The following is a 13,073-nucleotide window of genomic DNA, read 5'->3' on the forward strand; positions in this document are numbered from 1 at the left end:
TAATACCGCTGTCCAAATCATTGACATACATTGTAAAAAGCAGTGGTCCCAACACCGACCCCTGTGGAACTCCACTGGTAACCGGCAGCCAGCCAGAATAGGATCCCTTTATTCCCACTCTCTGTTTTCTGCCAATCAGCCAATGCCACACCCATGCTAGTAACTTCCCTGTAATTCCATGGGCTCTTAACTTGTTAAGCAGCCTCATGTGTGACACCTTGTCAAAGGCCTTTTGAAAATCCAAGTACAGCACATCTACTGCGTCTCCTTTGTCTACCCTGCTTGTAATTTCCTCAAAGAATTGCAGTAGGTTAGTCAGGCAGGATCTTCCTCTCAGGAAACCATGTTGGCTTTGGCCGATGTTGTCATGTGTCTCCAGGTACACCGTAATCTCATCCCTAACAATCGATTCCAACAACTTCGCAACCACTGATGTCAGGCTAACAGGTCTATAGTTTCCTTTTTGCTGCCTCCCACCCTTCTTAAATAGTGGAGTAACATTTGCAATTTTCCAGTCATCCGGTACAATGCCAGAATCTATCTGTACTGTATAGCTACTGTATAATACTGCATGTGCTATTAGGCATGTATTGATCTGTACGTGTATGTTCAGAGTTTGGTTTCAGTCAGTAAAGAACCCTGTTAACTTAGCTCCTGTCTCCAGCATTTTTATTTATAGGTTTGTTGTGTAACCCGGCCACATACACAATAAATTGACAACAAGGTTAATGAACCTACATCATATTGGAACGCCGTGTTTTAATTGATAACGACACCTGGAAGGAGAGCGCAAGGTATGAGCCAAGGCAGAGCGAGGCCGTGAGTCCGAAAGGAAACAGAAGCACAGCTGCAGGTCGGGAACATTGGGAGACCAAGAGAACAGTCGGAGCAGCAGCATATCCAGCCGAGACCACAGCCGGCGCTGACCCCAGGGGCTGAGGGTCTGCCTGCCCCAGAAGGGAGATAAAAAGAAGCAACACACACATCTAGACGGAGTGCGCTCATGGCGCTAGCAAAAAGGACACATGAGTCAAAAAGAAAACAAGGGGAATATGGGGCTAAACTAACATAACAAAGATGGCGTTGATTGGAACCATTACAGATTTGATAGTGGCACTGAAGACTGGGCAATTTACATTGAAAGAGTGGAGTTATATTGTGAGGATAATGGTGTTAATGATGAAAAGAAAGCCAGCGTCTTACTCAGTATTATGGGAGCAAAAACTTATGGGCTGCTTCGGAGTTAACCCCTGAAAAGCCAGCTGACAAAACGTTCAAGCAAATAGTAGACACTCTCCAACAGCGTTTAAACCCCAAACAACTGGCCATTGCTGAAAGATTTAAATTTCACAAACGGAATCAGAGCAAAAACGGAAGCATTTCTGAATATTGTGCTGAATTGAGCAAATTATCAGAACATTGTCAATTTGGAGCTGGTCTATCGCACGCATTGAGGGACAGGTTAGTGTGTGGCATGCACTGTGAAGCCACACAGAAGAAGCTCCTGGGTGAAAAAGACCTTACATTAGAGAAGACGCTGAACATTGCAATATCAATGGAAACAGCAGCATGGGGTGCTTCAGAGATACAACAAAAATCTCTGGAATATGCTACAAATAAAATGTCACTGAGCAGAAACAAAGGAAGGAAATGTTACTGTTGTGGGAATGTGTCACATGACCCTGAGGACTGTTGGTTTAAAGACAAAGAATGCAGAAACTGTGGCAAACAGGGCCACACTGGCAGAGTATGCAAAGCTAGTAAACAGCAGAAAAAGGACAAAATACAGAGAAACAAGAAACCCCAGAAAGGAAAACACAACAATGAAAGAAGGCTAAAACGAACTAAACTACTGCTAAAGCCTTACACAGGACAGAAAGTGCATCCCAAAGGTAAAATTAAAGTGACAGTGACCCACGGAGGTAAAACACAGCAACTGACCCTCTATGTACTGAAAAAGGGAGGACCACCATTACTGGGACGTGAATGGATCAGGAAAATCCAGTTGGATTGGCACACCATCAAGACACTAGATGTGTTAACAAAGGAGGGCAGCTTGGCGGAGAAGATGTCCGCAGCTCTCCTCTCACCCATTGTCGACTATTACAACAACGAGGAGTTAGACAGCGTCGATGATGAGGACGAACGCAGTATCCGTGGCTGCGACTCGGATGAAGATACAGAGGATGCAAGGGAGACAAATACTGCCAATAAGCAGGATGATGAAGACTACCTGGAAGTAAAAGAGCAGATGTACCAGGAAAAATTGACATCTCCCAAAAGACAGCTACAGCAGATACAGGAAGGCACTTTGCAGGAGTATCAGAAAAGGATGAAGAAACTAGGTCAACAATACAAGGAAAGAATACGAAATGCAGAGCTTTTTCTGCAACTGGAGCCAGAATAACTTGAAAGGAATTATATTAAAGAGAAAAAAGCAGCAGTGAAGGAATTTGAAGATAAAAAGATTGAGTTAGAAGGGAAAAAAGAGGATTGAGTATGAGAGGCTAACAATGGAACTCACAGGAGATTCTATGGAGGTAAAGCCAATAATGACTAAGAAACTAAGGAGGAGACCTAATGACCCTGTTCCAATTACAGACAAAAGACAAAAACCTGCACCTGCGCAGTTAAATTACTTGTTGACAGATGAACAGATAGTGGAAGACCTGTGAACTCTCAATAACCTTAAATCTCCGAAAAGACCTGCATCTCCATCTTCTCCTGAACAATTTCCTTGGGAAAGATCCATGAAAATTGGTCATCCCTTAAAAGCTCTCGGACAAAATCAATTCCATTCAAACAGAACAGTTTTCGCACAAGGTAAATCTTGAACCAATCATTTCCTCCATTGAGAATCATTCACTTAATCCTTTGCACTGAAGTTTCTTTTGCACGTACATATTTTGAATCCTCAGTCAATGTGTCTTGTTTTGCACAAAGAAGTTGGGAATCAGCATCAAAACAGAGGTGAATTCTGGCAACAAACTGTGAGGTTTCTATTGTTGTATTTTCACACTTGTGCTGAGTGTGCGTCTGAAGGAATTCCCCGTCTTGAGTCAGGTCCGCACTCTCTTCTTGCACTGTGCACAACTGGGAGTTTTCATACATAGAATCCTCCAGACAATTCAGAAACAGTGCATAGAGTTCAGTCTCATTTCCTTGACCAAGATTTGTTTTTTGAACTTTAGACAGATAGCACTGCAGGTAATCCTTAATATCAGCAAAACTGTACTTTAACAGCAGCTTAAGAACAATGGAATGAGCAACAGGATTTTGATCAACTGCTTCTTCAAGTAATGAATGATTACTGGTAAAGTGCTGATCTTTCTGTGAGTCATTGGATTACCCGGACTTTTGAATAACTAGCAGAGACAGCAGATCACCAACCACTTCTTTTGGAAACCAAAGCTACGGAAAATGCATCACACCTCTTGCGAAATATAACTAATTTTGCTACAGCTTCACTTATTTCTTCTGTTACTGCTGGTACATAATCATCATCTAGAGAAATATGACACAGTGGGCAGAGTCCCCCCCAGAGACTTGAGTTATAAATGGGTCTTAGACCAAAAGTGGAAAAAAAAGGCTTGTTATAATTTGATATTATTACGTTACTTTGTTATAATTTGATATTGTTAAGTTACTAAGTAAACAATTTGTAGGCATTTGTATGTTAAGGGTAAACATACTTGTTTAGCGTAGTGCCCCAGTAAAAAAAAAGGTTGATACACTATTAAAATAAAAGGGGAGGAGTGTACTGTTCAGCTACTATATAATATGGGACTACTTTATGTTGTAGGGACATGTTGCATGCGCTATTATGCATGTACTGAGCATGCGCTATTAGGTGCGTATTGATCTGTAGGAGTGTGTTCAGAGTTCGGTTTCAGTCAGTAAAGAGCCCTGTTAACCTAGCTCCCGTCTCCAGCGTTTTTATTTATAGCTTTGTTGTGTAACCCGGCCACATACACAACAAATTGGTGACAAGGTCACATACACAACACTATCGATTCGTGAAAGATCACCGTTGACGCCTCCGCAATCTCTTCAGCTACTTCCTTCAGAACCCGAGGGTAAATTCCATCAGGTCCAGCAGATTTATCCAACCTCAGACCATTAAGCTTCCTGAGCAGCTTCTCAGTCGTAATTTTCACTGCACAAACCTCACTCCCCTGACACTCTTGAATGTCCGGTATACTGCAGACGTCTTTCACTGTGAAGACTGATGCAAAATACGCATTCAGTTCCACTGCCATCTCTGTACCTTTCGTTACAATATCTCCAGCGTCATTTAGTATTGGTCCTATATCTACCCTCGACTCTCTTTTACCCTTTATATATCTAAAAAAGCTTTTAGTATCTTCTTTAATATTAGTCGCCAGCTTCCTCTCATAATTCATCTTTTCCTTCCGAATATCCTTCTTAGTTTCCTTCTGCAAGTTTTTAGAAGCTCCCCAATCCTCTATCTTCCCATTCCCTCAGGGGTGGAAATTTTTGAAACATTTATGGAAATGTTTCCGACTACCACATAGTTCCTATGGGAGGACCACAATCTTGCCGTAGGGGTCGGAGGTTTGTATGCCTGAATGACCCATTGAGCTCTGTTGGCTGGAGTTGGGGCTTTATGCTTTGGTTCTTGGTCGGGTCACCCATGCCGAACAGATCAAAGGTAAAGGCCAGACTAAGAATGGTCCTCTTTGTTTGGGAGTTCTGCTCAGGGCAAACAACCGTGATTGGTCAAAAAAGTTGTCATGGAAACAGCAATGAAAAATCCTTATATATCTGTGTGCGATCAAGGACAGACAGAGATGGAGGACCTTCATTGCTGCCCTAAACACCAGTGAGAAAGCCACATAGTTACTCTTAGGGGAAAAATAATTTATTGGCTGTAAAGAAAATGAAATTCTGATCAATCAACCCTTTGTCAGTGAGGTACTCAAGTAAATGTACTTTTCAATTGAGATGAATGGCTTCAACACTGTGAACTCACCCATGAGAAAGGGTCTTGGCCTGAAACATTGACTGCTTATTCATTTCCATAGATGCTGCCTGATCTTCTAAGTTCCCGCAGTGTTTTGTGTGTGCTGCTCTGGATTTTCAATATCTGCAGAATCTCTTGTCATTGTCAACCCACCCTCTCTGTTTTTGGATATTGAAAGTTAGTTGCTTTTACTTGAACCTCTGTTGTTCTTTCTCAGGGTCCAAGCTGAATGGTTAATTGATGTCTTGCTTCCACAAGGTGAGTTCTGAATTGGGAGTACTTTAGTAAGGTGCAGTCTATTCACATCATTTTTGTTCAAGCAATTTTTTGAAGGCCTCGATCAGCCAGAGCTGACCTTGGATATTGCGTCCCAGCTGTCCACATATGCCAGCCAGGGCAGTATGATATGGGGAACAAGCATGTAGCAAGCTCCCCCTCTCCGTGCATTTGATGAACCCAAAGGAATGGCAGAGACTGATACAGTTTGGTACCAGCAGCATCGCAAAAATTGCCAGTCAACATTGAACTCAACGTAGGACACCCTTAGGAGCTCCAGCTCCGGATTTTTCCCTCTGGGTTTACTCCTGAATCCTTCCAAATAGTGGGTATAGCCGCAAGGTAGTGGCGTTTGAGATCAGAATTTTCCTTCCCCTAGATGAGCTGACAGACACGGTTAATGAGCCCCATCTGCACGAAGTGACTGGTTTTAAGGTGCTAGAAACCTGCCTTTGCCTCTCCTCCTGTCAGTAGTAATGGATCTGCCAGGCTGAGTAGCTAAGCCACACTTGAAGGCCAGGAGCTGGACTTGCTTGTCAGAGGCTATTTGAGGTGCACGCCTTTGGGAGCATTTAATAGGTAGTGGGAGCTTGTCCCCATTACCACCCCTGGCTACAACAACCCTAAGGAACCATGTACAGACAGGAATGTTTCAGTAATCCTGAAATGTTTATTTTTAAAAGGAAGCGCTAGGCTTCACTAATCTTTTGTCAGTGAGCAGTTTATTAGTTAAGGCAGGGAGGAGCTCCCTCCAGAGCAGGGGTTTCCAAATTTTTTTATGTCATGGCCTCTGCCATTAACTGAGGGGTCTGTGGACCCCAAATTGGGAACCCTTGATTGAGAGGAAATAAGTTGAATGGATGGTAGGGAGTAAACAATTCCGGGGAAGGCTACAGGGTGTGAGGAAGATGTTAATGTTTTCTCTTGTTACTTAGAGATACAGCACGGTAACAAACCCTTCTGGTCCACAGGTCTGTGCTACCTAGTTGCATATATATGACCAATTAGTCTACTAATCCATAAGACCTAGGAGCAAAATTTGGTCATTTGGCCCATCGAGTCTGCTCCGCCATTCCATCATGACTGATATATTATCCCCCTCAACCACATTCTCCTGCCTTCTCCCCAAAACCCTGCTCCCTGATTAATCAAGAACCCATGAACCTCCACCTCAAAAACACCCAATGACTTGGCCTCCACAGCCACCTGTGGCAAAGAATTCCACAGATTCACCACTCTGGCTAAGGAAATTTCTTCTCATCTCTAAATGGACGTCCCTGTATACTGAGGCTGTGTCCTCTGATCCCAGACTCACACACCACAGGAAACATCCCATCCTCCCCACATCCACTCTATCTAGAGCTTTAAATATTCAATAGGTTTCTGTGAGAACCCCCCCTCCCCCTACCAACTCACTCTTCTAAACTCCAGTGAGTACCGGCCTTGAGCCGTCAGATGTTCCTCATATGTTAACCCTTTTATTCCTGGGATCGTTCTTGTGAACCTCCTCTGTGTCCTCTCCAATGCCAGCACATCTTTTTTTAGATAAGGGGCACAAAATTGCACACAATACTCTAAGTGCAGTCTGACCAATGCCTTATAACACCTTAAAACCCATTAAATTTTGAAAAGTGGTAGGAAACTGGAGAACTGGAGCACCTGGAGGAAACCTCATGTGGTCATGGGGAGAGTGTAAAAACTCCTCACAGACAGCGATGGGATTTGAACCTAGATTGCTGATGCTGTAGTGTTCTGCTAGCCACTAAGCTACCATGCCCCTCTTTCATAAAAACTTTTCATGTAATTATTTTGAGTGTTCTGTAACAACCCCTTTAGTATCTTGTCTATGTTGTCTATAGTAAATAGAATGCCTAAGCATTCTCCAATTGATGGTGAGTTAAAATATGTACATTCATTGAGATCCTATGACACTATAAGCCCCACTATATGATAATGGCAGGGTGGTGTGTTCTCTGTTATTTCCCTCACAATACAACCCCTGCTGGTAAAGAATGTACGTATTTTTCAGCCTTCATTGTATTTCACTTATTTAGTATCGGTCCTTCTGGCCCAACAGCTGCACCACCCAGCACCCACCTATCTGATCCAGATCACAGGACAATATACAATGACCAATTAACCTACGAACCTGGTACATCTTTGGACCGTGGGAGGAAACCAGAGGTCCTGGAGGAATTCCACACGTTCATGGGAAGAACGTACAAACTTGCAGGCAGAACATGCAGGAAATGGGCAAGGTAACCATCAGTCCATAAGAACATAAGAAATAGGAGTAGGAGTAGGCCACCCGGCCCATCGAGCCTATTCTGCCATTCAATAAGATCATGCTGATCTGACCATGGACTCATCTCCACCTACCTGCCTTTTCCCCATAACCCTTAATTCCCCTACTAGGCAAAACCTATCCAACCTTGTCTTAAATATATTTACTGAGGTAGCCTCCACTGTTCCACTGGGCAGGGAATTCCACAGATTCACCAGTCTGGGAAAAGCAGTTCCTCTTCATCTCTTTCCTAAATGTACTTCCCTGAATCTTGAGTCTATGTCCTCTAGTTCTAGTCCTACCTACTAGTGGAAGCAACTTTCCTGCCTCAATCTTATCTATCCCTTTCGTAATTTTATATTCCCCTCCCTATCAGATCTGCCTCCTTCATCGACTCTTTTAAATCCAGGCTCAAATCTTACTTTCTTTCACTAGCGTTTGAATCCTCCTGATGTGGCTGATTTTTGGCTTGTCCCTAGGCTCTTGTGTTGTTTCTTTTGTGCATATAAGTTGTTTGCCTTGTTGGTTATGTCTGTGTTTCTTGTATTTGTAATTTTAGCTATTCTGCTCTGATCTGTACAGCACTTTGGTCAACGTAGGTTGTTTTTAAATGTGCCATGTAAATTTGACTTGACTTGACTTGTATGTTTCTATAGGATCTTCTCTCATTCTTCTGAATTCCAGCAAGTACAGCCTCAGGTGACTCAATCTTTCCTCATAGTCTAACCCCCTCATCTCTGGAATCAACCTGGTGAACTGCCTCCAAAGTTAGTATTTACTTCCTTAAGTAAGGAGACCAGAATTGCATGCAGTACTCCAACTGTGGTCTCACTAGTACCCTGTATAGTTGCAGCATAACCTCCCTGCTCTCAAATTTAATCCCTCTAGCAATGAAGGCTAGCATTCCATTTGCCTTCCTGATAGCCTGCTGCACCTGCAAACCAACCTTGTGTGGTTCATGCACAAGCACTCCCAAGTCCCTCTGCACAGTAGCATGCTGCAATCTGTTACCATTTAAATAATATTCTGCTCTTTAATTTTTCCTTCCAAAGTGGATGACCTTGCATTTACCACATTGTACTCCATCTGCCAGACCCTTGCCCACTCACTGAATCTATCTATATCTCTCTGCAGACTCTCCGTATCTTCTGCACAATTTGTTTTTCTCTCAGTTTAGTCTCATCAGCAAACTTAGATACGCTACACTCAGTCCCCTCTTCCAGATTGTTAACGTATATCGTGAACAGTTGGCCCAGCACTGACATCTGCAGCACTCCGCTCACCACTGATTGCTAACCAGAGTAACGCCCTACCCATGTATCCCAGCTCTCTGGTTTCTATTAGTTAACTAACCCTCTATCCATGCTAATACATGACCCTGAACTTTATGTATCCTTGACTTATGGCTAAGTCTTTTATGCAGGACCTTATCAAACACCAGCTGGAAATCCAAGTAAGTTTCCACCATCTGTTCCCCCCTATCTACCGTGTTCCTTATATCCTGAAAGAACTCCAGTAAGTTTGTCAAACAGGACCCTTGCCTTTGCTGAATCCATGCTTCATCTGCTTGATGGATCCATTTCTTTCCAGATGTCTTCCTATTTCTTCTTTAATAATAGCTTCAAGCATTTTCCCAACTACAGATGTTAAACTAACTGGCCTCTGATTACCCACCTTTGAACAATGGTGTGATGCTTGCCATCTTGCAATTCACTGGGACCTGCCCAGAGTCCAGAGAATTTTGGTAAATTATCACCAAAGCCTCTATTATAACTTATGCCATTTCTTTCAGTACCCTGGGATGCATTCCATCAGGACCAGGGGACTTACCTATCTTTAGGCCCACAAGTTTGCTCAGCACTACCTCTTTGGTGATAGCTGTTGTATTGAGGTCCTCACCTCCCATCGCATCCATAACATCTCTCTTTGGCATGCTAGATGCATCCTCCACAGTGAAGGCTGACACAAAATAGACATTCAAAGCCTCGGCCTTTACTACTTGATAAAATTATAAAAATTTTTACTATCCGTTTTTATATTTTGTGCTAGTTTATTTTCATAATCTAGCATTCCCTTTCTTTATTGCTTGCTTTGCACTGTTGTAACTATATGTTATAATTATGTGGTTTTTGTTAGTTTTTAAGTCGGTTTGTCATGTGTATTAGTGATATCATTCTGGAAAAACATTTTATCATTTCTTACTGCATGCATTACTAGATGACAATAAAAGGGGGACTGCGTGTCCTCATAATCTTAGTGGTACTTTGTTGCTCTTTAAAGTTTTTCCAATCTTCCAGTTTCCCACTACTCTTGCTGACTTTGTATGCATGAACTTTTAGTTTGATGCCTTCTTTTATTTCCTTAGTTATCGAAGGCTGACTGTCCCCACCCTTACTTGTCCTTACTTTTAACTGGAATATACTTTTGTTGAGCACCATGAAAAATCCCTTTGAAAGTGTTCCATTGTTCCTCAACTGTCCCACCATATTGTTTGTGTTCCCAGTTAAAGGCATCCGTTAGTCTCATGAGACCATGGATTTGTGCCTTGGAAGGTTTCCAGGGCGCAGGCCAGGCCTGTATGGAAGGCCAGTAGTTGCCCATGCTGCAAGTCTCCCCTCTCCATGCCACTGATGTGCCCAAGGGAAGGGCGTTAGGACCCATACAGCTTGGCACTGGTGTCGTCGCAGAGCAATGTGTGGTTAAGTGCCTTGCTCAAGGACACACACACTGCCTCAGCCAAGGCTCGAACTAGCGACCTTCAGATCACTAGACAAGACGCCTTAACCACTTGGCCACGCACCAATACTAGATTACACTAGCCAAATCCTCATTGCATTGTAGTCTCCATTGTTTAGGCATTGAAACTCAATCATACTTTAATCACTCTTTCCAACTACAAGATCACTAATTTTACTTGCCTCATTGCACACAACCAGATCCAAGAAAGCACGCTGCCTTGTAGGTTTCCCTGCTCCTTAGTTCATTGAATCTGCATCATGGTAGCGTAGTGGTTAGTGCATCACTGTTACAGCGCAGGGCTTCAGAGTTTTGAGTTCAGTTCTGGTGTTCTCTGTCCATTCTCCTCGTGAGCATGTGGGTTTCCCGGAGCTGTTTCGGTTTCCTCCCACAGTCCGAAGACAGACCACTGGCCACTGGAAATTGTCCTGTGATTAGGCTAGTGTTAAATAGGTGGGCTGCTGGGCAGTCTTGCTCATTGGGCTGGAAGGTTGTGCTACGTACTGAATCTCTAAATAAATAAAATACACTGAAGAAAGGAAGGTTTTTTTACCCCCAATTTCTTAAAAACAGCTATGAGAGGGTGAGCAGCTGGTTGCTACATAGATGATTGCCAATCTACAGTCTTTGAACTTGTTGCTCAGGGCTATATAGGTACTACAACGCTATGATTTAGTTTGTGGATTTCCTTCCGCTTTGTGTTCAGGAGGAATTGATTGCCAGGTTGGTTAGCCTTCAAATTAAATGCAGGTGAAATCACCAACTTCAACCAGAAATTTGTTACTCATATCAGATGCTTTGATTAGCTGACATCTGAAACAAAATGTCAAAAATGTTCATTAGGCCAGGCATCATTTGTGGCTAGACAAATATAGTTGAGTTTCAAGGTCAATTAATTTTACGAGTTACTGTCAACAGCCTAGCTCATTAATACTGGTGAGCTGATCCCTGAGCACCCAAACACATTGTGAAGAAATGTAAGATTGCTGTGCTAATGATTGTCCTAGTAGTTTGCCTGTGTAAATTTACTTAATATAACCACTAATGATTTTCTACTCCTTAATTTCCACAGCAATAGAAAAGGCATCTCATTGTTAATTTTTAGATGTCCTTATTTTCTAGTCGGCAAAGGCATTTGTAGAAATACATGTTCAAAATCATCTACTATTTTTGAATTGTGGACTGGATAATATGATTCTCTGTTGCTACTTGTTTGGAAAGGATTAGATTTCCTTTGTGATTTTTTTAAATGTGTACTCACTCAGCGATCATTATTTTGGTTGGACAGGATCTCTTGTTCTGATAAGGTTTTTGGATTGGAAACACATGTTTTGTCAAGACAGCTTGCTTGTTGTTTCCCTTTGAAGTGCTGGAAAGAGCTGTCCAAAAATGTCAATAGCATTTTGTTGTTCTTTCTTCACCGGAAGAGCAATGAAAAGATGAAAGCTGTTTTTGTTTCTTATGAGAAATAGCATCGCCAGCTTCTAACTCCTGAACTGGGTAAAACCGTAAGACCATAAGATATAGTAGCAGAAGTAAGCCATTTAGCCCATCGAGTCTGCTATGCCATTCAATCATGGACTGGTCCAATTCTTCTAGTCATCCCCACTCCCCTGCTCTCACCCCATATCCTTTGATGCCCTGGCTAATCAAGAACCTATCTATCTCTGCCTTAAATACACCCAATGACCTGGCCTCCACAGCTGCTCATGGCAACAAATTCCACAGATTTACCACCCCCTGACTAAAGTAATTTCTCTACATCGCAAATCTAAAAGGACGTTCTTCAATCCTGAAGTCATGCCCTATTGTCCTAGAGACATCTAACATGGGAAATAACTTTGCTATATCTCATCTGTTCAGGCCTTTTAACATTTGGAATGTTTCTATGAGATTCCCACTCATTCTCCTGAACTCCAGGGAATATAGCCCAAGAGCTGCCAGATGTTCCTCATAGGGTAACCCTTTCATTCCTGGAATCATTCTTGTGAATCTTCTCTGAACCCTCTCCAATGTCAGTATATCCTTTCTAAAATAAGGAGCCCAAAGCTGCACACAACACTCCAAGTGTGGTCTCACGAGTGCCTTATAGAGCCTCAACATCACATCCCTGCTGTTATATTCTATACCTCTAGAAATTAATGCCAACATTGCATTTGCCTTCAACTGACTCAACCTGGAGGTTAACCTTTAAGGTATCTTGCACAAGGACTCCCAAGTCCCTTTCCATCTTTGCATTTTGAATTCTCTCCCCATCTAAATAATAGTCTGCCCGTTTATTTCTTCCACCTAAGTGCATGACCATACACTTTCCAACATTGTATTTGCCACTTTTTTGTCCATTCCCCTAAACTATCTAAGTCTCTCTGCAGGCTCTCTGTTTCCTCAACACTACCCGCTCCTCCACCTATCTTTGTATCATCGGCAAATTTAGCCACAAATCCATTAATACCAGACTCCAAATCATTGACATACATTGTAAAAAGCAGCGGTCCAGTATCGACCCTTGTGGAACTCCACTGGTAACTGGCAGCCAGCCAGAATAGGATCCCTTTATTCCCACTTTCTGTTTTTTTGGCAATCAACCAATGCTCCACCCACGCTAGTAACTTCCCTGGAATTCCATGGGCTCTTATCTTGCTAAGCAGCTTAAGAATTGCAGTAGGTTTGTCAGGCAGGATTTTCCTTCCAGGAAACCATGCTGGCTTTGGCCTATCTTGTCATGTGCCTCCAGGTACTCTGTAATCTCTGCCCTAACAATCGATTCCAACAACTTCCCAATCACTGATGTCG

General features: G+C 42.6%; 1 protein-coding gene across 1 annotated transcript in view; it reads left to right on the forward strand.

The window, feature by feature from the left end:
• LOC134344062 (protein unc-79 homolog) overlaps positions 1–13,073 on the forward strand; it is a 403,221-nt gene that overhangs the window by 65,537 nt on the left and 324,611 nt on the right. The window contains exon 10 of the mRNA XM_063043251.1: positions 5,202–5,242. Within this exon, the coding sequence (XP_062899321.1) occupies positions 5,202–5,242 (41 nt within the window). The remainder of the gene's footprint in view (positions 1–5,201; positions 5,243–13,073) is intronic.

This window comes from Mobula hypostoma, chromosome 1 (assembly GCF_963921235.1).
Source record: "Mobula hypostoma chromosome 1, sMobHyp1.1, whole genome shotgun sequence".
NCBI classification, from domain to species: Eukaryota; Metazoa; Chordata; class Chondrichthyes; order Myliobatiformes; family Myliobatidae; genus Mobula; species Mobula hypostoma.